Source organism: Hakea prostrata, chromosome 10 (assembly GCF_041222555.1).
Source record: "Hakea prostrata isolate BN-2017 chromosome 10, UWA_Hpros_2, whole genome shotgun sequence".
Classification (NCBI taxonomy): domain Eukaryota; kingdom Viridiplantae; phylum Streptophyta; class Magnoliopsida; order Proteales; family Proteaceae; genus Hakea; species Hakea prostrata.
This window is the reverse complement of record NC_142609.1, coordinates 41,783,534-41,810,953: the sequence shown is the minus strand read 5'-3', so window position 1 is coordinate 41,810,953 and position 27,420 is coordinate 41,783,534. Positions and strand designations below refer to the sequence as shown.

Below are 27,420 nucleotides of genomic sequence, written 5' to 3'. Positions count from 1 at the left end.
TATTATTATACTTCCATTCTAGATATTATGGTTTTACTTTGACATCTGACCAAGTTGAGGTAAAAAATATTTCTCTGATGTATTGAGAGAAGGGTGCGTTTATCACAAGAAATATATGTAGTAGTAAAGAAGGCATATATTTTCCACTTGCAGTAGAGTTTGGAGTCTGAATATCCTTGTCTGAAGCCTGACGAGGAATCAGCTAGCCCAAACCTTGCCTGTCATTGCAGAACCTGCTACTGGGGTTTAAAACTCCTGGGGTTGGATCCGATAGATTAACAAACCCCTATGTCGGCCGGTTCGGCCTTCCTGCTGAAATGAACTAGAATAGGTTACTGTTTTCCTGAGCTTGCTCTTCCTGCCCGATACTCCGATGAGCTTGTTGATGAGCTTTTTTTGTAAAAAATCGACCACGATATGTGATCTCAAATGCTTTTACTGGGATTGGCGTTGCTTGCTTTCAAATCAAATCAACTGATTTAGTGAATCCAATTCTGATAACTTCTTAAAGAACTGTTGATCAGCACAGCATGTAGACACTGTTGAATTTCCTCTATCATCTTTTCTAAGCTTATATATACGGGGTGCAATGATTTAACATCTCTCAGTTAATCCCTTTGAGAGATGTACACAACAATGCATCAACACACTGTTGATATTATATCCTGTTTCCCTTGGGATCCAGGCATTCCTGAACTGTACAGTAAACACACTCAACACAATCTGTAGATACAAGAATATTGACAATCAAAACAGAAACTGGCCTGTAAGCAGCTCAGCTCTTCTGTTTTCTATCTCCTTAAATCTTGTTTACAAAGGGGACAACAAGATATAATCCTGAGCCACTGATCCACACAATTTTGGTGGAAAATATGGGAACATGGCAACTGTTTAACCTCTTCCTTATCTTTGTATTTAGCCAGGCAAATGCAACATTCCTGCATTCCAACAACAAGAAACACAAATATGCAGACTTGTTAATCCATTTATAGGTTATGTTTGAGAAACCCAAAACCTCGAGATTTTAGTTACTTAAGATTATGGACAGTGTCCAATGCAAGGGGCTTTGTCACTTGCAGGGTTTTTGAGGGTTTCGGATACCATAAGATGAGTTCCAAAATACCACTCGTAGAAGGACATCAACATATATCGTTTTGATACCATATTTGATGGTCCAATCCAAAACCTAAAGGCTGCATTTGTTTGTTGGAATAAAGGTTGGGTGGAAAAAAATTTGGAAAAGTAAATTTTTTCATTAAATCTAAAAAATGTGATTTGTTTGGTTGATGACGTGGGAAAGTTAAAGACAAGTTTTCTTAAATTAAGTTTAAGAAAACTTTGTCTAATAAGGTGGCATGCTAACATTTTTACCCCATGTCTTTTTAGAACCCCATAAAATATGTAGGATTTTGTGGAAAAGTGTTAAAAATCAAAATGTGTGAGACTTACATTTAACATTTTTATACAAAATCTATTTATTTTCTTTTCTTCTCCTTCACTCCATTATACATGGGGTTCACATGTTTTTTTTTCTTTTTCATTCCTTTTTTTTCACCCCACCTTTGCAAACAAACGCAGCCAAAATGTATTTGGTGGAAAGATGATTTTCCACCTACATAGAATAAGGGGAATAAATATAGACCATACATTGGAATGGATCCCATACCTCTGAGGTAGATCGGGATCCCAAGAAAAGGTCAAGATCGGTCCCCAGCTATACTTGTGTGGGTAATTGACTTGGACCATGAAAGGTATCTTCCAAAATAAATGGAGGGAGAAAAAAGTGAAATTTTATCATGTAATGGTAGATTAAACCTTCATGATCCTCTTTCCACAAGGGTAGAGATCTATGCTCTCCTCATAGTTCTTCACTACATTAGGAGAGGGTTCATTTTTGAATTCTAATTAAAAAAATCAGTGAACTCCTTACGTAATGTGAGCCAGAAGTGTAAGGAGAGCATGGATCTCTACTTGTCAGGGTAGAGGATCCAGATATCTCAGGGCTGCTTAAGAGGGTTAATGATAAATTATAAAAGGTGTGTACCAACCACCAATCACTATGGCTTTTGGGAAGGGACAAAATGTATGCAACCTTGCTCTATAGAGAGGTTATTTACTAATTTGAACGTATAACTACTTGGTCACAAAGAGCAACTTCTGAGCTAAGGTAGTCCTCTGTTAGTAGAAGATAGAACTCACCAAATTTTGGTTCTCAGGGTCTGAATTGCACTCGTTCCCATCACCAGGCCTTGAATGTCTATCAACTTGCTTATATTTCCAGGTGGGTAGGTGGGAGATTTGATCATCAGATGCTCCTCGATCTGCTGAACCCATGTTCATGTTGTAACCAAGGATCTTGCTGATCAATGGAACACAGCAACAGAGCAATAGAAACAGCATGAAGGGAAAAGAGTAACTGACAGCATTCCAAGCAAGGATTGTAATGCAAAGAACATGCTGCTTTGGAGCTCGATTGAAGGATCCAAAACGAGAATCAAAGACCCAAACATTACCCATCACGAACCAGATTGCAAAGAACAGTTCAAGGCAGGTCCTGGATTTGTTCACCAAATGTGCTCTGTTTACACATTGCAAGAACAATGAATCAAGAGTATCTAATGGAAAAGATTTTTCTTTCTATGATAAAGAGAAGAAAGATGAGGATCAGTGTGGATTAAGTACCTGGATTCTTCATTGTTTCTCTGCTCTTCTAAATCAGTGTTTCCTTGGATCAAATAACGATGGTGAAAGCGCCAGTAAAGCAGAGGCAAACTGAAGAGGCATCCAATGGCATATCCAACAATCCAAATCTTTAAAGGCCAAACTGGCTTCTCCTCCCTGGAGTTGATTAGAGTGAGACAGATTACAGTCATCTGAACACACAGAGCTATGAACTCCAAGGTCATCCAAGAACCAGAATTGAAAGGGTTTGATCCAAGATCAGACCTTGACCCATTCTGGTAATGGAAAACTCTTCTCAAGAAGTTAAACCAACTTGCTCTTGAGATTCTCATTGCCGTCCTAATCAAGAATGATGAGGGAGGGACTCGAGCTGACCCATTTCGGATCCCATTGCCCATCTGATCTTCTTCTCTAGCTGAAGAAATCGATGGAAATGAAAATGGATTGCCAGAGCTATACAACAAACCCGGAGGAGAGTGGTATCGAGTATTCATGCTTCACACCTCCAGGGAACCAAAATCAAACCAATTTTGAGTTCTTAAGAAGAGGGAGTTAACTGTTCTTGAGGATATCTTCAGAATCTTCACAACCCATAACTAAAAAGCTTAGAAAACCATAAACAGATTCGGATTGGAATTAAAAGCCATAGAAAGAAGAAAGGAGAAGAGGAGAAGAGAGAGGAAGATCAAGAGTGAAGATAGGCAGGTGGAGTAGGATTCAGATGTTGACCAATAATCTAACAGCTTTTGCTTCTATGCTAAGAGACTCATGGAAACTAACCGTTGGCCAACTTCCCTTTAGTACATGGATGATTTATATAAGAAGCAAACACAGTTTCTGAAAGGGAAGCTAAAAAAAATGGCATTTCGTTTCTCAATTCCGAAGTCCCATCATCAATGTCACTAAATCCTAAAAGAAATTTGAATGAACAAAATAACATATTTTTTAGGTGAAAAAAATAGAAAAACGCATAAATGAGTGGGTTCTTGGCAAGTATGTTTTTTTAAGCATATTTGGTCCTCCCTAACGATGCAAGTTCGGGGGGGGGGGGGGGGGGAAGGTGGGGGGGGGGGGGGGGGGGGGGGGGGGGGGGGGGGGGGGGGGGGGGGGGGGGGGGGGGGGGGGGGGGGGGGGGGGGGGGGGGGGGGGGGGGGGGGGGGGGGGGGGGGGGGGGGGGGGGGGGTTGGGGGGGGGGGTTATTTTTTATTATTTTTTCTCTCTCATATTAGTTTTTTTGTTAATTATCTTTTATCTTAAGAAAAAAGCATATAGTAATTCATGTGAAGAGAAGTAATGTATGAGTGTATGACTTAAAGCTCAAATAACTTTCTCTAAAATAGAATTAGGTAAGAAACATAAAGGGACAATATGTGTTGGTAGAACATGAGGTCAAATTTTTTATTACTATTTTTTTTTTCTTTTCGAAATTGAGGTTTGTACAAGTTGGTTTACACACACTTGATTATATCTTTAGGGAATGGTTATATATATAATTTAAATGCAAGGCGAGACATGCAGTGAATATATGACGAGACATGCGGTCAAATGTTATTAATACACATTTTATCAGACCTTTGAGAAATGCAACCATTAACAATGATATATATTGGATGTATTGGATTACATCAAATTTTTATTTTATTTTATTTTGTGTTATTATTATTATTTTTTGGGTAGGAGGGTTACATCAGCATCACACCTAGCAAGATTTTGAGGTGACTTGGATAAGAAAATTTTAATGTACAATAGTATTTGAGCAAATTGCTCTAACACTTTAAATTAATTGTTAATTATTTTTAAATACAAACACTTTACTTTATTTTTGAAAAATAGAGACATTGGACACATAATCAATCCAATATTTATACCCATAAAACCAACGTTCTTCTTTTTAAAAAACTGAAAACTATCCTTTGAGTTATATTAGATTACTTGAGTACCCTTATTAGAAAGGGAGGAAAAGAAAAAAGATGGGATGAAAGGAAAATCATAAAAAGTTGTTGAAAAATAAGTATAATGAAAAAGGGAAATGAGGTCTGTGTACCTTAATATGTATGTAAGGGTTTAATAGTCTTTATAACTGCATCTTGAAAAACAAAAAGTGAAATATTAATATTTAAAGATATCTGCCTTAAAGTGCGACAACAATTTGTTCTAAATATTTTAATAAATAAAATCCAGACAAAAGGGTTTTAGAATACCCGCTATGACCTGTGACACGTCAACCCAAATACTAACTTGAAAACTGTTTTTTTTTTTTTTTTTATGTATAGGATAGGGAAATATTACAAACATAGGTGTCACAAGATGAGCGCGAACATAGGACCTCTCCGTCCGCTCTAGTAATCCTCCATTGGCAACTAACTTAAAAGTTAACAACAGTCAAAAGTAAAGGGGATAAGCCTTGAGTTAAGATTTCCAAATGTCACAGTGGAATCAACAATATTAGCACATTGGTCGTGCATCACGCGGAGATGGAGGTTATACTGCTGCGACTGGTCGCCTCTCTACTATTACTGGTCTCCATGTACAGATGGCAGTCCAAAATCGAGATCCAGCCTCATTTGCCTTGAAGGGACTCAACCTCTTTCAGATCGACCGCATCAATAATTTCTTTGCAATATTGGTGCCACCATTGCGACAACCGAGTCATTGTCAGTGTTTCGCCACCCTAGTAGTGTGTTTTGTCTCTGCTCGTGTAGGTTGTTGTACCTCTGTGTTTGTGGCATGTCAGTCTTCACATTTGTGGCGTGTCTTCGCCTTTTGGCCATTTGTGATGGAATATACGTATTTTGTATCTCTTGTGCTTAATTATTATTGTGGTTGTTATAATGCTTATTCTAAGGGTTTATTGGGCTTGGCCCATCCATTAGCCTGAATGATCCTGTCTATTGCATGTACCACAGTTTAGTCAATTTCTGCTCCTTGGTTCGGATTGAACCTTGTGTTTTCATGCATCTATCTTTTGTATTTTTTTTTTTTTTTCGTATGTGTTTGTATTCCTTTCAAGTTCAATGAATGAATTCTTTTAACTTTCTTACAAAATATATATATATATATATATATATATATATATATTAGCACATTTTCAACTCACCCCCTTTTTGCTTGTTGGGCTTTATTTCCTTTTTTATGGCCCACCTACGGAATTGGAAAGAGCTGAAACTATGTAGACAAATAAGGCCCAAAAGGAACCCATATGTCGGTTAGAAGGAGAATGTAGTTAGCCATACTCTCAAAACAACTCAAGTTGGCATCTTACATGTCGGATATGAGAAAAGAACCCATTCTCCCAAGGGGAGAGGTGGGTTTTGATCATAGTTGTCAAGGCAATGAAGGGTTACAAAAACCAAAGCAATACCAAGAAAGACAACAGGTGACACCAGGAAGCCTTGACCCAAAGAAGGGCCAAGGCACTTAGGCGAGCCCCTGACAACTTGGGTTTGGGTCATTTCAAACTTGGGCCTACAAAATACTTGGTTCTTGATTATCTTTTAATCTTTTTTTATTTTTTTTTCTCGGTAAGAAGTACTTCATTCATAAACTAACGAAATACAGACACAAAAGAAAAGGAAAAATACAAAAGATAGATGCATGAAAACACAAAGTTTGGTCCGAACTAAGGAGCGAAAATTAACCAAACTACCGTATATACAATAGACAGGGTCATCCAGACTAAGGAATGGGTCAAGCCCAATAAACCCTTAGAATGGATATGTAACAATTACAGCAATAGTTAAACACAATGGATACGATATACGTATCTTCTATTACCAACGCCCAAAGAGGCGAAGACACACCACAAAGGCGGAGATAGAACACGCCACAAGGGTGGAGATTCGGTTGTCATAATGGTGGCACCGGCATTGCAAAGAAGGTTCTGAACTGCCATTCTTTGCTGCCGTAGATGCAGAGACCAGCAACAATAGGGGACTACTTGCAGAAGCTCGCCGCAGCAGAACTTGCACTTCCAGATCTAGAGTTTTTCCACAGGATGCACTAAGGCTCGCTTCAACCTAATTTTTTTTTTTAAACTATAAACTTCTAAAAACAGAGAGACAATGATGGAGAAGAGAGAAATGGGAGACGAAGAGATGGAGAAAAGAGAGAAACAAAGAGACAAGGATGGAGGAATGGAAAAGACCGGAGAAAAACGAAGAAAAGAAAGACCTGGAGGGGGAAACAAGAAAAAAGGCGGTGAGCGAGACGGAAAGGATGCAAGGGAGAAACAGGGAGAAGACATGAGAGAAGAGAGAGAGAGAGAGAGAGAGAGAAAATGGGAACAGATGAGGGAGATGAAGAATAAGGAGAAAACCAAAGAGAGGAGGAGAGGAAGACGAAGCAGAGGCGGAGTGACTTGTCTCAAAGAACACCGGGCCCTAGGGTTTTGGAAGACTTCGTCTCGTCAGTGAATAGAGAGAGAAAACCTCCCTAATCCTCATAACTAAACTAAACAACACATCAACTGCTGACTGGATATTCTACATGACCATAGTTTCTAATCACCAAATGGACTGATAAAACAGGTTGGATTATTTGAACACGATGAACAGCCCATAGACCTTAAAGAGTGGTTAGAAAGGATTTTTATTAGCAGCAGCTGCCGATGGTCGAGATTCGACCACATCATCATATTTTTATTGAACGGTTTGGATTAAAACTCAAGAGTATTATATGTAAATACAATTTTTTATCTTACATTTTAAGGGTTTTAGAGTTTGCAAATTTACAAACTCAAGCCCCTGTGATGTACCCGACCCTCAAATCCAGTTTTTACCGTAGTTGGGTATTAGCGTTTTGATACTTTCTTCTTCTTCGGGAGTTGGATTCGTTAAACGATGTGGGGGCTTCAGATCGGCCGGAACCGTCCGACTCCGTGACAATTTCCGGTAAAGAAAGGCTACAAAGAAAAGAATAGATAGATCAGCGGCGGTACAACCGACTGGCAAAATGACTTTAGAGCTACGGTGGCGGTGGTGATTATGCATCTCCGCCGCTTCTGGTGGAGAAGGTGGTGGTGGTGGTGGTGGTGGTGGTGTTGCGGCAGTTAACGAATCCAAAAGCCGCCGCGGCAGTTGGCGTGAGGGCATGGTTGAAAGAAACAAAAGAAGAAACGCTCAAGAAACATCTTCATGACTGAATTTCGGCGAGAGACTCGAGAACCATGACAGAGGAAAAGAACCCAAAAGCATCAAACCGCTATTACCCAAGAAGAAGAGTGCTAAGGTGCTCTTGTGTTTCTGGAGGAGTTGATGACAAAGTGAAGAAGGCTCCGAAGTCTGCACTGCCCACAGGGCAAGAAGTAGCTATGGTTGCTGCAGCTAAGCATTTCTCTTCCCCACACAAAGTGCTAATAGGCTAAGTTACTCAGTCTCATCTCAAGGTGTGGCCAGATAGAATATGGTTTTGGTTCATGGGCATTGGATCCGGATCGGTGTCGCCAAACTTAGACATTGACGAAGCATGGACTGGATTTAAGAGTCGATAACAAGGGGCTTGAGTTTGTAAATTTACAAACTATAAACCCTTAAAATGTAAAATAAAAATTATATTTACACATAATACCTTTAAGTTTTAAATCCTAACCATTGAATAAAAATATGATGATGTGGTCGAATCTTGACCATCGGCAGCTGCCAGCAGCAGCTGCCGCAAATAAAAATCCGGTTAGAAAGCATCATTTTACTCACATACTTTCGAAGGGTTCAAATGGAAGAGCCTAAAACTTACTTGAAGCCTTGATTCACCACAAACCTTACCTTACATTCCTTGTATTAAAACTTGCATGTTTTCTTGACAGCGCGGAAGGAATGAAAAAAACATTTTGTGTTGAAAAATTTAGATTGCCAGCTATCAAGCTGAAGTCCAACATCAAAGTCCAGCTCTTAAAGCAACACAAACATTGCAGCAAAGTTGGTGTAGAGATTTTAGTTCCTCCCCCACCACACTCAAAAGAAATATTGCAGTGTATTTGATGTCTACTACAAAAAAAAACCATTACATTGAATTCTCATCTGAAGTTGATACTATAGAGCAACAGCACTCGACAAAAAATACAAATAATATCCCACAACTGCGGTTTTTACCAAGGAATGGGCAACTGAACTTCTTGAAAACATCATATTACAAAAGATCACTTCAAAAGCTAGACCAAGCACAAAGCATTACTTGTATCTATATATTAAAATATGAATATAAAGAATGTACAATACAAAACCAGTTGATGGCTCTATACAGGAAATGTAGCTGTGATAAATAAAAATTGGTACCACGAGACTAGGTGAACAGTCAAAGCAATGAGATCAGTACCTGTATAGAACCTGAAATCAACAATTGATTTGCTCTTTGTGTTGGGACAGGCAACAGTCCAATAGATGCAGATTTGTCCTGCATGGGAACTCCAGGATACACACATTTCCGCACTATGTAACAGTATAAATCTACAAATGAAATGGCTAGTCGTAATTTTCCTTTGATTCTGCCAGCACAAATTCTGCATACAAATCCTTAAGAGCAATCACAACTGTTGTTATCAAAGGACCTATTATTGCACCCTGCATAAGTATAAAAGACACAAAATCAAAATCAGCAATACCATTTGAGTCATATAAGACACCTTAGCTACCAAATTATTCCACACCATGAAAGGAACTGATAAGTAAAATGGTATCAGGAGGAAATAACTTTTCTTTTCTTTAGGTTAACCAAGGCCTTGCTGCAGCTGCTACATGTCTAAGGAAGTTATTTATAATACCTTTGCATTGAATGACATTGAATTTTAAAGAAAAGCACATACTACAATGAATTGCTTCACCGGTGGTGGTTTGGTACCTTGTCAACTGTCTGAGGAAGATTGATTCAAAGGTTCGCTAGCATCGATGCATAACTAGGTAGCTCCCCACACTACATCACCTGGATTTAAATAAACAAAGCCTCTGTTGCAGGAGACTTTTGAAGAGCCTCCCCCCACCCCAGAGCACTTTTTCTCCCCCTTTTTTTTATATATTTTTAAATTTTTAATATTTTATTTAAAATTCTATGTTTTGGGTTTTTGGTTGTGTGTTGGGGAAGGTTGAGGGAGGTGTGGGTTGGGGTATTCAGGTTATTGGTAAACAGTTACCAATTAAGCTACTAATCATATTAGTTACATGAACCACTGAGATGCAAAATCTTCCATTTTTCTGACTAGAATGGCGATTTAAGACCTGATAAAAGTATATGAGAATTGGGAGACATTATAAATAAGACAACAAAATTCCATCTGCTAAATTACTGAATGCCAAAGAACAAAATCATGATTGTATAAACAAAGCTAATCCCTTTGAAAAAGAAACTGCGTTATTCACGATGATGCCGATGGTTGTTAGGATTTGGTAACTGTTAAACTGTTGTTTATAAGAATACTATATAATTGTTGAACTAGAAGAAACCCGAATGGTTATAGCTTATAGGAGTACTATATAATTGTTGAACTAGAAGAAACCTGAATGGTTATAGCTTATAGGAGTACTATATAATTGTTGAACTAGAAGAAACCCGAATGGTTATAGCTTATAGGAGTACTATATGATTGTTGAACTAGAAGAAAATCGAATGGTTATAACTTATAAGAGTACTATCTAATTGTCGAACTAGAAGAAAACCGAATGGTTAAAAACCTTTTCTGATTCTTCAAAGCAGTACCCTTCGATATAAAACATTACTACATTGTTAGCATGAGAGCAAGCAAGAGTTCTTATTGTTTGGAAAAGAGAAACTTAAGCCCCAGCTTGATTTGGCTACAACAACAAAGTTTTACCCACATAGGAATATATATTTATCAAATCTTTAATCTGGTTGTATGCTATTCTTGGTGCTTGTACTCCTGAGTTCTATGTTTATCAACCAAGAGGTTATGATGCATGCATTTCCATGCCCACGAGACCATGGAAAAGGAATAACCAGTCAACTATTTGTTAGATAGTGTTTAAAGGGCATGTAAAATTAGAACAAAATGCTCACTCAAAAGCAATATCAGGATATCAAGAATAGCATATTCAGTAAAGACAAGATACAGTGCACAGAAAATTGGAAGCAGGCAAGAAAGGGAAATTACCTCCAGTGCAGATGGGCATAATGTCATCCCACCAATAATGCTTAGTCCAGTAAGATATTCATTGTAACCAGGTATATCCTCCTGGATTTCGCTTGCTCCATAATCCATGAGAAAAATGTGTATTAGGGAGAATATGATAGCCAATATGTATCTACCTTCCATCAGCAACTGTGCAGCAGCAGGAATAGTTGCAAACCAAGTAGGAAACAATGGCAGTAGAGGACAAATGAAGGCAAGAATAGTTGACACGTACAAGAAATGTATGGAATAGAATCTAAATAAGAGCCATGTGAGGCAACCCTGAAAGAGAGTTATTTCTGCAGTAGCTAAAAGGACTCCTGAGATTGCTTTATCAAGGACTTCAACGCACCGAATTCTAGCAGGGTTTGAAATTGGAACCATACTCATTACTTGTTCTGTTACTCCACCAGAATCTGACGTGATGAGATAATACAACACCCAAAAGAAAACCATGGACTGAGAGAGAAAATTTACAAGCCCTGCTGCTCCAGATATGATTGAGTTACAGATAGAGAACACAAGGCTTGCACTTCCACCTACAAGGGATTTACTACTGTCAAATACACGTTTTAACACATCAATCCCTTGAAAAGCAAAAGCTTTAGCCTTCTCGACCAAATCTTCCCTGGTAATCAGTAATTCTCTGAAGAGGTAGTCAAGCTCTGCATAAATCTGCCCCCATTCTCTGTTTGCAAACCGCTTTCTTAGACTTTCAAGCTTATCTTCGATGGGGGAAGGATTTAACAATGCCGATGAAGGAGCTGAAGAATTGACCTTTGGAGGTAAAACGAAATGCTTGAGCCCACTAACAAACTCTGTCAAGTTATACTGCAAAGCCAGACTATCTATCTGTTGAGACACAGCTTCGTATAACTTGGTGGTGTATCTGTCCACCATTTCAGGGACATCATTCTCAGCCATCCATTTCTTAATCCCAATCCTCTCTGCATAATTACTCTCCTCTAAATGTGATTTGAGCGATATCACAGTATCCTTACCCTCAACTCCGATCTTATAAGAGAAAAAAACAGAACCAACAAGAAAACCCACGATCATTCCTACAATCAGTCCAATAGCCACAATAGTTTTTAACCTTTTGAGAATCCCACGAGTTAAGAATGCACTAACACGGCTACGGGGAAAGCTCATGGCCCTCATAGAAGAAACAGTTGACATAGTCGACTCAACACCGCCCGAAGTGAACATCAAACCTGAAACAAGTAATGCAAGAGAACCCAATCCACCAATCTGCTCATAAGCGATCACGAAGACGCCAAAAGAGACAAGCAATCGGACCAGCTTCGAAAATCTAGTCCTATTCTTTTTCTTCTTGGGAGCTTTCTTTTCCACGCCACGGCGTCGAAGGAGGAACCGGGAAGAAGCGTTGCGAATGTCGACAAGTGTACCAACAAAAGTCCTAAAAATCGCGACAGGCACGGCAAGAAGAGTCTCTGTGAGACCTAATTTAAGGGGTTCAGACCAAAATGAGACGAGGGCGTCCTGAATACCTCTGAGAGGGATTGAACAAAGAACAGCCCATAAAATGGGGCGGAGATATACATCGAACATCTTGCAGAGCCCGTAGAGCAATAAGATGGAGAAGGCAAGGCCAGCGTGAGCCATGGCGATATAGAGAGCAAGACGTACCTGAGGGTCGCCGGAGAGATATTTCTGATAAGGATCAAAGTCATTGGTGGTCGATTCCATCTTGGGCTTCTTGTCGTTCTCGGTTGCAGGAGGAGAAGAACTGGGTTTACGAATAGAACCAGATCGGAACATGTCTTGCCATGGAAGATTAGAGGAATCAGTGGGTTTAGAATTAGGGTCGGAATAAGGAACCATGGCCATGGATAGAATAGAAGCAGATACCCACTCTCACTCCGACCTTCCCATTCTGAAAATGAACAGAAACAGAGAAACAGAGTGAACAACGACCGAAGAAGTCAAAAAGAAGGAGACGATCATGTGTATAAATCTGGGATTCCGGAAAAATCACTGGAATTTTATCGAGGACATGATCTAGTATCACATAATTGATTGAATAAACATTAATCTATTTGTGGTGCAATGTGGCGTTGTGTTAATGGTGGAAAGTGGGAAATAAATGTCTCCTTGTTCACACCTGAAAGCTGTCGTCATCTCTGCTTTAGCTGATTCTTTCATGTTCTAGGGTTTTTACTGGTGATGAAAATCCTCAAGATTCACGACATGTTTGATTGCAGTTCAACATTCTTTAATGCCCAGTCAATCTCTGTTTCTTTCTTTCTTTTCATGAAGTCAATCTTCTCTGGAGGAGCATTCTTGAGCTTCATTCATGCGCTCCATGTCGAATTGGCTAGTCTCCACGTCAGCTATGGTCGTGTGTTACTGAACTGCACCTTTTTCTCTTAAACATATTCAGCAAACAAACAAACGATGCCAATGAATGGAATTCCCGTCACCCAATTCTTACTTACCAGTTAAGCAACCAAACATTTACATTTTGTTTTTTGAGGGGGAAAAATTTTGAGAAATTTTCTGAACCACCTTGAGTTATCTTCTAAAATTAATCTCACCTTCTCACTTATCTAATTTATCAATTAGATCCTTTACGGGGTAGAAAAAAATATTAAAGATATTTCTTATGTTTGAAAATTTACAATTTAGTACTAATGCAAGCAAATTAAATATTTCAAAAAGACTAGAATAACCTTGAAAAGAAAACCTTGTTCTATTATTTTCTTCATCTCTCTATTGTCAATTACTAATTCCTCTCCCAATTATAAACCCCACAAAGTTTGGAAGATACATTCCATGAATACTATTTCTAAGCTCAAGATGTGAGGGTAATTTTAAAAATGAATAATAAAAATTAACTACGACTAATGGTATTAATAATAGAAGATTTTTTTTTAATAAAAAAGAAAGTAATAGAAGGTCTGATTGATAAATTAGATAACTCATGGAATAGGACTAAAAACTTCTAAAATTTTTCTAGCAAAGAAAAGTCGTATTGGGGTCCATTTGTACTCCCAGTTTGTAAAGTTGAGGAATCACTTTATTTGGGATCCAATCCGAAATGATATATACTTGGACTACCATGGGTGGAACGGATCCGAAATCCCAATTTTGAGCCTTTAAAACCTGAATCATAAAATAGATGTTTCATGAAATGAAGAAGAGAAAAAAAATTTTTTCCAATGGATGTTATGGTGCACTCTCTTGGCCCTAGTCTTCCTTGATGTTTTTTTACCAACGTCTCCCTTGGTGTTCAAAGATTTGCATATACCAACATATTTTGAGGGCGATAAATTGTTTTGACATGTGTAACGGTAGCAAAGGGGTGGGGTCTACCAAGCCCATCATTGATTTTGTTGTTAATCGGACCCTACCTGGTAGAGAAACCCATTTACTCATTTGGAGCCTTCTCTATGTCTTATTGTTGAGATCCCAAGTTTTTAACTTTTAGGGCTTTGAGTGAAGGTTGAATTTTACCAAAAAAAGAAAAGAAAAAAGTAAAGGTTGAAATAAAATTTTTTTTTTCTTTTTTGATTGATAGTTTGAGGAATCTTCATTATAATTTAATTTCTTCTGCTTTCCCCTATTTATAATTTTTCTATGTTCTGAAACTATTTTGTGTATTTGTAAGAGGAAAAGTATCAAGAATCCAAATGACATCTAAACCTATATTTAGAACTTATTTTCGGTGAAAATGTGGAAATGTTTATTTAGAAATTTAACACGTCTTTTTTAGAGGAGTTATTTTTTATATTTTTATATTAAAAATAAGGTATATACCATCAACCATAATTGAATTTAACACCTACTTCTAATTGCTTGTCTTAAAATATTCTTATAAATAAGAAAAAAAACATTAAAAAAAAAATCAGGCACACATGGGTGCAAAATGGGGCGCATGACATGTGGAAAGTTGAGAATCTTGAGATCTCGAGCCTCTCCAATGACCTAAAATCCTTGCACGATTCCATATAATTAATATTTGGTAATTTTTAACATAATTATATTATTTGTATAAATTGGTTTTCAACTTTAAATGCGCCAGGAACCAACAATACAGTGATAACTCCTACCCATTTTTTGCCCAAGTTTTTTTTTCTTCCAGTTCCCTGAAAGGTTTATTGTTTGTCAGTTTAAACTCATCTGCAGCACCAATTAGAAGAGAGTTAAGAGTAGCTAATGAGACACAGCAGAACATGATCTATCCTATCAACCTTGCTCTCTAATCTGGAGATGGTGTCAACTCCATTACAACAACCCATGATTCACTGAGAAGTTGTGAAACCCTTTTGCAATGTTTTGGGCATGCTTGAGCTATCAGTTATGGTGCCTTTAGTCCAACAACATGGTCCAAGAGTGTGTATAAGCTAGTAATGGGTTATAACCATAGGAAATGAGGAGAATGAGAACATTTCGCTTTGAATCCCCCAAAAGAAGCTTCTAACACTGTAACACATAAAGAATGTGATCAACCAAACAAAATTAGGAAGAGAAGAAGAAAAGAAGTATTTATATAGGATAGATATTGGTTAATTATGGTTGAATTGCTTCACTATATAGTCCAGAAGCTAATATTTTGAGCCTCTCACTTGAGCTGCATCAAGAAATTATGGAAATAGGAAGAGAGGAAGAAGGTGATCATGACATGGCATTGTCCATGGGAACTCTGCAAATTGCTGGGAGTAATGGCTTTGGCCCTAACATTATGTCTCACGGATATCTAAGAGAGAGCAGATCTTCAGAGATCGATATAGAGGAGGTTGAAATTAAGGATCGACCTCTCCCGATATTTCTCAAGGTATATTTCAGTCCATCTCTTACATTTGACATCATCCCTTTTATGCAAAGTGTAACAATTTTCTGGGCCACTGTTGGACTCATTGAAACAGTTTGAAGATGTGGAATACAAGGTCAAAAGCAGCCAAGCTTCTTCCAAGAACCCTGTAAAGGAGGTCATGTCAAAGGTAGCTTCTCAATTAAGCATGGAACATGATAATTATAAGCACATCTTGAAGGGTATAACAGGAAGCATAGGCCCTGGAGAAATTCTTGCTCTAATGGGACCTTCAGGTAGTGGGAAGACAACCCTACTCCAGATAGTAGGAGGTAGATTACATGAGAATGTGAAAGGGAGCATCACATACAATGACATTCCATATAATCCAGCTCTTAAGAGAAGGTTGGCAAGATTAACTAGAAGTTTTTCTCTGTTTCTCTGAACAGGAGCTCCTTCTGTTGACAACATACTAAGTAATTCTATTACTTTGCAGGATTGGGTTTGTTCCTCAGGATGATGTGCTTTTTCCCCAGCTAACAGTTGAAGAAACCTTGGTCTTTGCTGCATTTCTAAGGCTTCCCAGTAACATGACTCAACAGCAACAGTATTCAAGAGTAGAGATGATCGTGAAAGAATTAGGCCTTGAAAGGTTCGTTTAAGACCAGAATAAACTCCAATTAGTAGCTAAACTCAAATCAGGTTGTGTAGGGTTACTTTGTTTTATTTCCTTTTACTCTTTTTCTATTGTTCAGATATTATCCTATATTTGGCTAATGACATCCTCAGCAGAGGAAAGTGAAGCTTAGATATCAGTGAGTGAATCCATGATAACTGGCAGGATATATCTAATTTACTTTTGACTCGATTGCAGTTGTCGCCATACAAGAATAGGAGGAGCACTGGTGAAAGGGGTATCAGGAGGTGAAAGAAAAAGAACTAGCATAGGATATGAAATTCTGGTAGATCCTTCTTTATTATTGCTTGACGAGCCCACTTCAGGCCTTGATTCCACCTCTGCAAACAAACTCCTGCAAATCCTTCAAAGGGTAGCTAAGGTATTATAATTTGGTTTCAATACTTAAGTTCCAAATCTTGATTTAGTACAAAAAGCAACAACGGTAACAGCAACAGAATGATACTCTTGCATTGAAATCAATGGTTCAACAGGCAGGAAGAACAGTGATTACAACAATTCACCAACCCTCAAGCAGAATGTTCCACATGTTCGACAAGCTTCTACTAATATCGGAAGGTTATCCAGTGTATTATGGGAAAGCCAGAGACTCAATAGAGTACTTTTCATCTTTGAGGTTCATCCCTGAGATAGCCATGAACCCTGCAGAGTTCATACTAGATTTAGCTACTGGGCAAGTGAATGACATTAGCGTCCCCCAGGACTTATTGACACCTAGAGGTGCTCCTGAATTTGAGAGGGAAGTGGTTAAGGTATGTCTCATTCTTCACAATGGATTCTTTTTTTCTTCTGAATCAAAATGTTCAATTACATAATCTCAGAGCTTGACATATTTTTTGGTGCCTGTTCTATCCATTCTCCTTTTAGTATTTACAAAGGAAATATAAAGTTGAGGTGGAACCGATAGAAAAGGGAGAGAACCATCGAACAACAAAGACACCAGAGCATCTTCAGCTAGCTATTCAAGTTAAGAAAGATTGGACCATGAGTTGGTGCGAGCAATTCATCATATTATCAAAGAGAACTTTCAAAGCAAGATGTAGAGATTACTTTGACACGCTAAGATTAGCTCAAGCCCTTGGAGTTGCAGTATTGTTAGGTCTGCTTTGGTGGAAATCCAAGATGAAAACTGAGGCTCAACTCAGGGACCAGGTATAAAAATTAAGCCCTCCAGAATAACGGAAATACTTTGTGGAAAGTTTTTAAGTATTTTGTTCAGTATTGACTGATAATTGACTTCAAACAGATCGGCTTATTGTACTACATCTGTATTTTTTGGAGTTCTTCATCGATATTCGGGGCAGTGTATGTCTTCCCATTCGAGAAAGTTTACTTGGTGAAAGAGAGAAAAGCAGATATGTACAGACTTAGTGTGTACTATGTTTCTAGCACCATGTGTGATATGGTAGCTCACATTCTCTACCCAACCCTGTTCATGCTCATCTTGTACTTCATGGCTGGCTTCAAGAGAACTATCCCTTGCTTCTTTTTGACATTGTTTGCTATATTGTTGGTAGCCATAACAAGCCAAGTAAGTTGCACAGAGAATAGATTAAAAGTATATAGTTTTGTCAACAATCAATGTCTGATTTCTTCTTTCTCTATATAGGGAGCTGGGGAACTCTTTGGTGCTGCAGTTCTAAGCATTAAAAGGGCTGGCATGATTGCCTCTCTGGTGCTAATGTTGTTTCTCCTAACTGGAGGCTACTATGTTCAGGTATTTACCATTTCTTTCAGGCAATCAAAGGTACCTTCATATGTCTGCAACTTCCTGCAAGGTCTAACCAATGATAACCCATTTTGGTTCATATATTGCAGCACATACCAGTGTTTATAAAGTGGCTGAAGTATGTATCTTTCATGTACTATGGGTTTAGGCTTCTATTGAAAGTGCAATACTCAGGAGACCAATTGTACGAGTGTGGAAGACCAGGTGGATGCAGAAGTCTGCAGAGCTCACCATCTTTTGACACAGTAGACTTGAATGGTGACTTCAAAGAAATCTGGATCCTATTAGCCATGGCAGTAGCTTATCGATTTGTTGCATATGTCTGCCTTCGCAAAAGAATTAACATCTGTAATATTTGAGTTATCCCCACCGAAGTGTATGGTTGTTAGACATACATGTATGATGTATCCTTCCTTAAAATATTTTGGTTGGACCATTTCATCAATCATTTGTCTTTGATTGTAGTGCCACAATAACAATCTACTAAAGACCGTTCTTGTATGTCCCCTTTCTCTTTAATATATTATTTATTCATCCCAAAAAATAAAATCTACTCTGAATAGTTAGCAATTTAACATTAAGGGCATGAATGACAGTCCGAAAATCCTACCAACGTTGATGCTTTTGTGCATGCTCTATTGGCCTTGCATTGGTGCAAGGGCTACATGCTTCTTAGGGAACCTTCTGCCTAAAAGAAAATTTATAAAATAGATTAAATAATTATGAGGAGATCAGGTCAATCTATTTGCAGACTCTGATCCAATATTTTGAATCCATGTTCTTACTTTTAAAGTAACTTGGAATCAAAGGTCGAATCAACCAAAATCAACTTTCAAACTCGAAAATCAACAGCTTATATCTGAAAGTCCAATGATCAGGATGCAAAACCCTAGATTCCAATCAACTAATTCAATCAAACTGATTCCAATTTTTGAAACAGTGATTCAAGGATTTAACCATAGCAAACAAAACAATGTGCATAATGCTCACCTATGGTTGCTAAGCACTCCAAATAAACGGCCACTACTAAAGAACAATCAATAAGGGTTTGCCTTTGTTTGGATTTCAACAGTGATGGACCTGGTGGCAGAGGAAAAAATTTTCAAGGCCTGTATGTAGTTAGAACTTAGAACTAAACCATCAAGAAAGATATCTTAAGTGCCACTATCCATCACCTGTGGTGGGAACACAATCTTCGAAGATGGAACTCCAAATCCCCGCTCTCTGGACTTGATTTGGAAAGCCATCTATTTTGATGTTTTGACGAAATTACTTGTTATCCCCCCCTGGTTGCTGATACCCCAAGGAACAAGCTCATTCTTGTTACCAAGGGTCTTAGTTCTTCCTTCCTGCCTCCTGTCTGAAGGCTGCCCCCCCCCCCCTCGGTCCTCTTGTACATTAGGTGTTCTTTGCTTTATTTAATTATTAAATCATCCAAAAAAAAAAGATATCTTTAGCTTAGGAAGATCCAGAGCGTCCCAAGATGTATTCACAGTTTTTTCCATCATTTTGGGTAGCTACTGCAAGATGGTTTCTAACCTTCATATGAGCTAAAAGGAAGGCACATGTCTCAATGTCCAATTTCAACTGTTTTCACTTTTATCCAACAGAATGATTAATAACGCAAGCAATAGATATAGTATGAAAAGCCAGAGCTACTGAACAAAGTGTCCATGTAGATGTCTTTTGAATTCTTCTTGCAAGCATAACACTAGTTTAAAAAAAATAATTAGATGAACATCCAAGCATTCACCTTCTGGGGAAGAAGTAATCCATAAATCAGGTGGTCTGGGTAAAGAAGGGTTTCTGAACTACAATCCAAAGAGAAAATCTGCAATGCCGATACTAACTTTTACTACAGAAAAGCTCATCAAGGCTTGATCTGGGAGACCTCAAAGGATTTGGCACATTCATAAAAACCTTGTAATCCAGAGGAGAGTAGGGCTTGTAGCAGAGTCGGGTTATGATAAGTACTTAGAATTGAACCCTACAGAAAAAGTTGTGACTTGTGAAGATAGGCCAAGATCGTGGAACTGAGATTAGATCAGTACAGAATTAAAAATAAGGATTGCAACCTCAACTCTGTGGAAGATTTAAGTCAAAGTTGTGATGGTTGAGTATTGTGAGGGTATATTTAGGTTTGTTGTGAGCCTTGGTGCCGCATATTGAGCCTTCTTGGTTCTCTTTTATATTTCCCTCACCCTACTTTCCTTTGGTAATGAATTTTTTTTTTACTAGGAAAGTGAAATTAATAAAAACAGACTTAAAAATAGGACTCTGAAACTAATGAAGTAAATATTGTTTTGTCTTCCTTACTGCTGGCTAGTTGGTTGTAGTCCCCCTCCCCCAACTTTTTTTCTTTTGCTTTTTTTTTTTTTACTTTTGTTTGTAGATTCCTCTCTCTCGAGTCTTGACTTTGGTAATGATATTCTTCATTCATTCAACCAAAAAAAAAATCTTGTTTATCATAAAAGAAACCCTTCAGATGACTTATCTACATTAAAATTACTCTTCCCAATTGTATTATGCTCTGTTTTATTGTTTTCCAGACAAATAAATGCGTTGTATGCATTTGAAACATGCGTAGTCCTACTTGGTAAGGGAAGATGACCTGCTAAGAATAACTATTCCTAACAAATTCATTTCCATTTCCCCAATACATGAGTTTTTTTTGGGTGAATCCCAATAAATGAGTTATACTGCAATATCTTGTAAATTAAAGCTGACTCAAATACTAATGTTACATAAATATACACTACTTAAATTTTATATATTTGAAAGCTTGATAACTAGCACTAATTCTGCTGTGGAAATTAATTAATTGTACCTGAGCGGTGCCAATCTTTACAAAAAATGAGAGCAGCTTCTCCAAAGCTAGTACAACCACCACTTTCTTTAAATCAAATTACTCTCCCTCTCTTCCTCCATCACCACTCCTACCATGAAAAAAATTAAAACAAAATAAAAAAAAAAGAACATCAGTTGGATAATCCAAAAATATGTCGACATAAATCCTCGCAACATCAGAACTACCTGTCTTCCTAATGAATAACATCAGATTTATGAAATATGTGATAAATGTTAAAGTTTCATCTTTCCCTCTGTTGTGGTAGCGAGGACAAATGGTGCTAAAATAGGGGCATCTTCAGGTCAGATTCTAACATATTAGATGGAAAACATTAATAATAAGTAATGCTTACTTGTAAGATGAAGAAGTAAAGCAGCAGCTTCTTCTTTTGCTGAGCTTGTGAACCCTAGAATAACAGTGCAAATTTGAATCTGAATAACAAAACTCGTTCTCCTTCCTCAGATGAATTTGCAGAAAAGAATAGAAGAGAGAGAATATTAACTCAGAGACAAGCAAGATATATATATATACACGGAGAGACCCGAGAGTCCGGATTTTCTCCTTGAAACGGGCCGGGTCAGAAATTTGGCAGTACCGGGTGCCAACTGCCAAGCCCGCCAACCCGAGAATCAAGATTTTCATCATTTTTGGTCGGTATATATATAGAGACCAGTAAACATTCTTTTTATCTTCTTGGAGAAAAAGCAAGCAACGATAATCAGCTATGGGAGTGGAAGAGGAGTCACGGGAGATGATACTATTAACGACGGAAAGGGAAGAAGAGCAGAGTAATCGGGAGATATGGACTCTGAAAAAGCAAACCCTAATTCAAGAACTGGCTCGGAAGGTCATTAATGGCGACCTGGAATCGAAGATACAAGCAGCCAAAGAAATCAGGAAGCTCGCGAAGACCTCTGTGAAGACCCGTTCCAACCTTGCTGTAGCCGGTGTTATCCAACCTCTTGTCTCTATGTTGGATTCTTCCAATCTCGATGCCAGACAAGCCGCTCTCCTTGCTCTCCTCAATCTCGCTGTTCGTAACGAACGGTTAGTCACTCCTCTTCTTGTTTGATTTAGCTGGTTTTGTGGTTTGCCACCTGTATATGTTACTATAAATTGATTCTCTATAACGCTCTTTCCCCTGCGTTGATATATTATTTTTTCACAATTACTTTTCTAAATTAGGGTTGGTGGATTAATTATCTCGAAAACTCTGGGAGTTCCTCCGACTATGATTCCTGTAATGACAGTAAGGAACTTATTATTGACGGGGAAAATAATGATCTTTACATTAAATGGAGCAGAGATGCTGAAATTATTGAACTAAGTGACAGATTTTAGATAATTAAATGTCCGCATCCAATTGAATTTTTCTGTGAAGCTGTCTCTGTTTTTGATTTGTAATTATTCGTAGCGTTAAGGGTTCGGCTAGTCTGTCATTAGATGGCTCAGAAGCTATTTTCCATAGCTTTTATCTCTAACCTCTACAAAGATAAAACTTCTACATTCCCATCCATTTTCTTCTTTTTTTTTTTTTTTGGATGAATAAATAATTATATTAAAAGACAACTAGCAATATACAAGCACAAAAGGAGCAAGGAGCTCAAGAGCAAAGAACAGAGACCCCAGAGTCTATGTTAACCTTATCGGGGTGGAAAAGGTAGAGCCCGGAGCCCACCAAAAACCCCTTTTTCCGGGGGGGCCACCCCCCGGGGTGGGGGATGGACATCACTCTGATGATACATCAAAGTAGATGGCACTCCAAATCAAGTCAATAGGCGGTTTGGAGTCCATCTTCTATGTTCGCTCCACCGGGATGTGGATGGTGGCCCGCTCTTGCCTGCGTCGCAATGTTTGACCAGCAATTTCTCAAGAACCATGCCAATCCCGGCAACCATGAGCGTCTCGGCGGGGCCGGTGGATGCGGTGGCTCGTCCGGGGGTCGGGAAGGGGCAGGTCCTCGGCGTTCCAACAAGAGCGTTTGGGGTGGCTTGGATATGGCGGCGATAGGAATGATTGGGTAGGAGGGCAAGGTTAAGGGCTCTCCAGGGTGGGATGGGGGGAATGTTACCTTTAAACCAAACCACCGGGACCAGGGCGGGGTCGTGGTGTGGGCGGGGGGTTCCGGGGGTGGGTAAAGCTTAGTGGTGGAAGGGGACCAATGGTGGCGTCCACGCCGCTGGATGGGGGGAGGTTCATATTCTTCTTTTAACCCTCACCAGAATAGGGAATTGTCTGGACATTAGGTGTTAGTAGCGGAAGGTCCATGAAGTCTAGTTGTAGGGAAATGGGGTGTCATGAGATGGTTCATATTATCAGTTATTGGTGGTAATTAGTTACTATGGAATCTTTTGACATTACGGAATTAATGTAGGTTGGGTGTTGTTATTTGTATTATAATATATTTAATGTGAGATCTAATGAATGAAAATATATGTTTAAAATCCCTATCTTAGTGGTGAATGCATGTGGAGTCAATCTTTCCCCAATAAACCCTTTATCTTTCCCCAAAGCCCATCTCTTAATCTTTTGGACTCATCCTCGCAAAAATTGGAAATAGAGGCACTTCTGTGAATGTATCAGATGATATCAAAGAAAGGGATGAGAGAGAAGGGTTGAAACTTGAAAGACGTTGTAAGCTTACATTGGGAAATCGAAAGCCGCCGGGAGGGGGGGTGTTATACTGGAATCATGAACAAGTTTACCGAGTTGTTTGACAACCTTGTGTTACATACTAGAAGGATCGTAAAGTTATGTTAATAGATCAATGGGAACAGTTAATAGCAAATGCAATTGGATTGACACAAATTGAAGCTGCAGCAATGATGCGGTGGGGCACACATGAAAAGCAAAGGTAAACGAGGGTGAACCTGGTGCCAAAGGCTTTCACCCAAGTAGAGTCCAGGGGGCAGTTTTCCTATGCAGTGTTACCCCCAACAATTCTTGTTGGGAGGCTGATTTGATGCCTTTACCTTGGGGCTACAACTGTCATGCGCCAACCATTGCGTCAAGACCCACCCCTGAAAAGAAAAAGGTAAGCAAGAAGAAGAAAATGAAGCCCTTTCAAAGTTCACACTTTTAAAATCAGAAAACCTTTGAAGGGTTCTGAAACGTCTATGAAGAAGGTAAAAGATTGATATCATATCCTATGGCTGAGTCTGCAAGCCGTGAGATGGTCGTTGCCGAAGACAATCATGCTCTTCTTGCTTCATCTTTTGGGGTTCGCTTAATTAAGATATGGGACCTTGATTACTCTTCTTGCTTCGTCTTTTGGTGTTTGCTCAATTTATGGGACCTTGGTCGATCCCTTTCTTCATAATCTGATTGTCCTTGAGGCCAAGGATGATTCCCTGGAGGATGGAATGTTACCTGCATGAGGGGTTAGAAGGATGGTTCATAGACTGTCTGTTATTAATAGGTAATTGTTCCTACCAGTTATTGTGGATTTTGTATGTTTACCTAAGTGATGTATGTGTCCCAACATTATATTTGTGGATACGGGAACAAGGTTTTCTTGATAAAGCCATATCCTTCACTAAAATCTCTCTCTTAGTCCTTCCATCATGTGTTCAGAGACAATAGGAAAGAGGAATGCTTCCTGAATGTATCATCAACTTATCTCCTGAAACCATTGCCCTTTTTCAGTCCGAAGAGTTTTTTGTCTTTCTTTCTCCCCACTTCTTTATCTCTGTTTCCTTCTCAAATCCCTTACTTTAATTGGTAGATGAGCCTAATGATTTCTCAAATAGCTGCAATCAAACTGACGATGAGCTACCTTTTTTTTTCTTCTTTGTTTCTTTTTTTTTTTGGGGAGGGGGGTGTTGAGAGTGAGAGAGTGGTTTGTTTGGGTAATGAGTAGAAACTACCAACTAATACCTCAACAATAACTATTTGTTATTAGGCTATTGGTCTTTTCTGAATACATGTTGCATTTTTGCTGCATTCTTTATTAAAAGTTCTGTAGGGTTTCTTGTAAAACATTCCGCGTGAAATATTCGAATAACAAAAATATCAGTAGTAGAACAGGATATAGTCAGATTTAGGCGGTGGCTCAAGGAGGAGTAAACTATTTTTGCTCAAGGTGCTGAAGTCATTTGAAAATTTGGTTACTTTACTTGCTTTGTTGATTCAGGCACCACTATTTGTTAGCATTATTTGGAAAGTTCCCGTCTTGTTTGGAATTCATTGTATGTTATTTCACACCCAGCCAGGGGCTCTCAGAGCACTTTAGGGGGGGGGGGGGGATGGAACCTTGAGTGCAACCCATCCCCTCCCCTCCTCCCCCTCCTGTCTTCTCTCCACCCAACAAAGAAGAGGAGGAAGGGGGGAAAAACCCCCAAAAGAATAAATAAAAAAGGAGTCTTGATGAATCAGTAAAATTTGTAGGCTTGTGCAAAGCATTTTGCAGGGGCAATGCTCTGATTGCATTTGTGACTGTTTTTATTCTTCTCCACTTGGTCTTACTGATGGTTTATCTGATCCAACCATTTCTTCTTTCTCAGAAATAAGGTCAGGATAGTTACATCTGGTGCTATACCCCCACTCGTAGAGCTCCTCAAGTTCCAAAATGGCGGTTTAAGAGAGCTGGCCACTGCAGCAATCCTGACACTTTCAGCCTCCACCTCTAACAAGGAAGCGATTGGTGCTTCTGGAGCTGCCCCTCTTCTTGTTCAGATTTTAATCTCTGGAAGTCTGCAAGGAAAAGTTGATGCAGTCACAGCCCTTTACAACCTTTCCTCTGGCACAACAATCCTTAATTCTGTCCTAGCCACTGGAGCAGTCCCTCCTCTTCTCATGCTCCTCAAGGAATGCAAAAAATACTCCAAATTTGCTGAGAAGACAACTGCCTTGCTTGAAATGCTGTCCAACTTCGAAGAAGGCCGGATAGCAATATCAAATTCTGAAGGTGGAATTCTAACCCTGGTGGAAACCATAGAAGATGGGTCCCTGATGAGCATGGAACATGCAGTAGGGACTCTACTCTCTCTGTGCCAGAGCTGCCGCAGCAAGTACAGAGAACTCATCCTTAAAGAAGGTGCCATCCCAGGTCTTCTGCACTTAACTGCAGAAGGCACAGAAAAGGCTCAGGAGAGGGCACGGACACTGTTGGACTTGCTTCGAGATTCTCCTCCACAAAGGAGATTGCCATCTGCAGTCTTGGAGAGCATAGCTTATGATATTGCTAAAAGAGTTGATGGTGCAGACAAAGCGGCTGAAACAGCCAAGAAATTATTGCATGACATGGTTCACCGGAGCATGGAACAAAGTATGAGTCGGCTGCAACTCAGAGCTGCATCATCTACACCTCAACATCCATCTGCATGAAGATTTTTTCGCCAATTTTAGAAGCGATCTCATGAGGTGTTTCTTAGTGAGACCTATCATGTATTATGACCAGTTAGAGCTCCACCCTGTAGTTTATGAGAACTGTGGAGTACGTAGTGTTAACTGGTTGGGTGATTAATGGGTACAGTTCCATGCTCCAGAACTTGTGCGAGAATGTAAAACCACCTAGCCTCCTTGTTGTGTATTAGAAATCTCCATTTCTATATGAAAAGATGTAAATTATCTCTTTTTGCTGAAGTCAACCTTTTTAACTCTCCCCCCCCCCCCTTCTTCCAAGCGCAAAGTAAGGGGTTTTCTCTTGATTTCAGTCCTTTGATCTGCCACTGTCTTTGATTTTCTCCTTACCAAATTCTGCCACTGGTCAGTAGCACCGGAACAATCTCAGTTCCTCCAAAGCCTTGGGTCCATGAAGCTCCAGAAAGAACCGACCTTCAAAGTTTCTATGGTCCCCAATCTCAGTTTCTGTAAAACCTTGACATATGTAATTACTACATGTATTCCTGAAGAAATCTCTGATAAAAATTACTTCAATGGCATCATGATGGATGAGACCTTCTGGAGTATTTGTCTCAGCTTGATCTTTCAGTTCTTAAAAAGCATCGCTGAAAATAGTGTCATCGATGGAAATCAGCTTCTTGCTCTTACTGATAAAAGAGCTACCCATGCAGCAGTAAGTTTGACACAGGGAACACTTTGATTTCATTTCTCTGCTAATATAATTGGCGATCTTGAAGACAATTCATTACTATATGAAGTGATTCATGTTACAGGTTGCACAGAAGGCAAGTTCTTCAAAGCAAGTAAAGTATCAATCCTGATCTGTATCTTTCCCATTCTCAAGTTCAGTAAATTGTGGTTCAACATGTACATCTCTTTGTTAGCATCTTATGCATTAACATGTATTGGCAAACCGTGTGATTAAGATTACATGGGTTGGTGACTTGGTATGGATGAAAACGGCTTTCTAATAAATTATTTGGTTTAAATCGAAGTCCTGAAACCATTTTCTAATAAAATTATTGGGTTTTGAAATTTAGGTTGAACCGAGCCATTTAAGTGTATAAATCTCATTGATATGTACATAATAATTGATGTCACTCAGTTATTCATGCTTAGAGTAAAATAATAATAAACAATTATAAACTCATAAACAAATAATTTACTAAAACATATGTCTATAGACTTGTAATTATTAAAAACATATAAACAACTATAATCATAATTCCACCCC

At 38.8% G+C, this 27,420-nt stretch overlaps 4 protein-coding genes across 9 annotated transcripts; 2 read left to right on the top strand and 2 right to left on the bottom strand.

Annotated features, from left to right (window-relative positions):
* Positions 1 to 53: 53 nt before the first annotated feature.
* Positions 54 to 3,449, bottom strand: LOC149003077 (E3 ubiquitin-protein ligase At4g11680-like). Its single transcript, XM_089136289.1, has 3 exons — positions 2,683 to 3,449; positions 2,200 to 2,578; positions 54 to 938 (listed from the first exon to the last, which is right to left on the bottom strand). Exons 1-3 carry the CDS (start codon positions 3,174 to 3,176, stop codon positions 792 to 794), a joined length of 1,020 nt encoding a protein of 339 aa, XP_088992415.1. The 5' UTR covers positions 3,177 to 3,449; the 3' UTR covers positions 54 to 791.
* Positions 3,450 to 8,336: 4,887 nt separating this feature from the next.
* On the bottom strand, positions 8,337 to 21,319 carry LOC149003075 (uncharacterized). 6 transcript variants are annotated; one of them, XM_089136777.1, is made up of 5 exons: positions 21,196 to 21,319; positions 20,823 to 20,931; positions 12,921 to 16,992; positions 10,778 to 12,692; positions 8,337 to 9,236 (listed from the first exon to the last, which is right to left on the bottom strand). In XM_089136777.1, exons 4-5 carry the CDS (start codon positions 12,644 to 12,646, stop codon positions 9,138 to 9,140), a joined length of 1,968 nt encoding a protein of 655 aa, XP_088992903.1. In that variant the 5' UTR covers positions 12,647 to 12,692; positions 12,921 to 16,992; positions 20,823 to 20,931; positions 21,196 to 21,319; the 3' UTR covers positions 8,337 to 9,137. The 6 variants fall into 6 exon arrangements, with proteins under 6 accessions (XP_088992903.1, XP_088992897.1, XP_088992898.1 ...); XM_089136771.1 differs by having other exon boundaries at positions 10,778 to 16,992; XM_089136772.1 differs by having other exon boundaries at positions 10,778 to 16,609.
* ABCG26 (ABC-2 type transporter family protein) lies at positions 15,405 to 18,354 on the top strand. Its single transcript, XM_089136778.1, has 9 exons — positions 15,405 to 15,593; positions 15,685 to 15,974; positions 16,066 to 16,221; positions 16,444 to 16,627; positions 16,740 to 17,018; positions 17,134 to 17,418; positions 17,513 to 17,797; positions 17,876 to 17,983; positions 18,085 to 18,354. Exons 1-9 carry the CDS (start codon positions 15,405 to 15,407, stop codon positions 18,352 to 18,354), a joined length of 2,046 nt encoding a protein of 681 aa, XP_088992904.1.
* Positions 21,320 to 21,547: 228 nt separating the features above from the next.
* On the top strand, positions 21,548 to 26,426 carry LOC149003074 (ARM repeat superfamily protein). The gene is made up of 2 exons (XM_089138527.1): positions 21,548 to 21,890; positions 25,346 to 26,426. Exons 1-2 carry the CDS (start codon positions 21,568 to 21,570, stop codon positions 26,166 to 26,168), a joined length of 1,146 nt encoding a protein of 381 aa, XP_088994653.1. The 5' UTR covers positions 21,548 to 21,567; the 3' UTR covers positions 26,169 to 26,426.
* The last annotated feature ends 994 nt before the right edge of the window (positions 26,427 to 27,420 follow it).

Bases quoted from the DNA above. Each gene is read 5' to 3' on its own strand.
- LOC149003077 (XM_089136289.1), bottom strand. From the start codon at position 3,176: ATGAATACTCGATACCACTCTCCTCCGGGTTTGTTGTATAGCTCTGGC. The intron at 2,579-2,682 runs GTACTTAATCCA...ATGTGTAAACAG, and splicing joins AGAAACAATGAAGAATCCAG to AGCACATTTGGTGAACAAAT. The intron at 939-2,199 runs GTGAGTTCTATC...GTTGGAATGCAG, and splicing joins ACCCTGAGAACCAAAATTTG to GAATGTTGCATTTGCCTGGC.
- LOC149003075 (XM_089136771.1), bottom strand. From the start codon at position 12,646: ATGGCCATGGTTCCTTATTCCGACCCTAATTCTAAACCCACTGATTCC. The intron at 9,237-10,777 runs GTAATTTCCCTT...ATACTTATGCAG, and splicing joins TATGCCCATCTGCACTGGAG to GGTGCAATAATAGGTCCTTT.
- ABCG26 (XM_089136778.1), top strand. From the start codon at position 15,405: ATGGAAATAGGAAGAGAGGAAGAAGGTGATCATGACATGGCATTGTCC. The intron at 16,628-16,739 runs GTATTATAATTT...ATGGTTCAACAG, and splicing joins TCCTTCAAAGGGTAGCTAAG to GCAGGAAGAACAGTGATTAC. The intron at 17,419-17,512 runs GTATAAAAATTA...GACTTCAAACAG, and splicing joins AGGCTCAACTCAGGGACCAG to ATCGGCTTATTGTACTACAT.
- LOC149003074 (XM_089138527.1), top strand. From the start codon at position 21,568: ATGGGAGTGGAAGAGGAGTCACGGGAGATGATACTATTAACGACGGAA. The intron at 21,891-25,345 runs GTTAGTCACTCC...CTTCTTTCTCAG, and splicing joins CTCGCTGTTCGTAACGAACG to AAATAAGGTCAGGATAGTTA.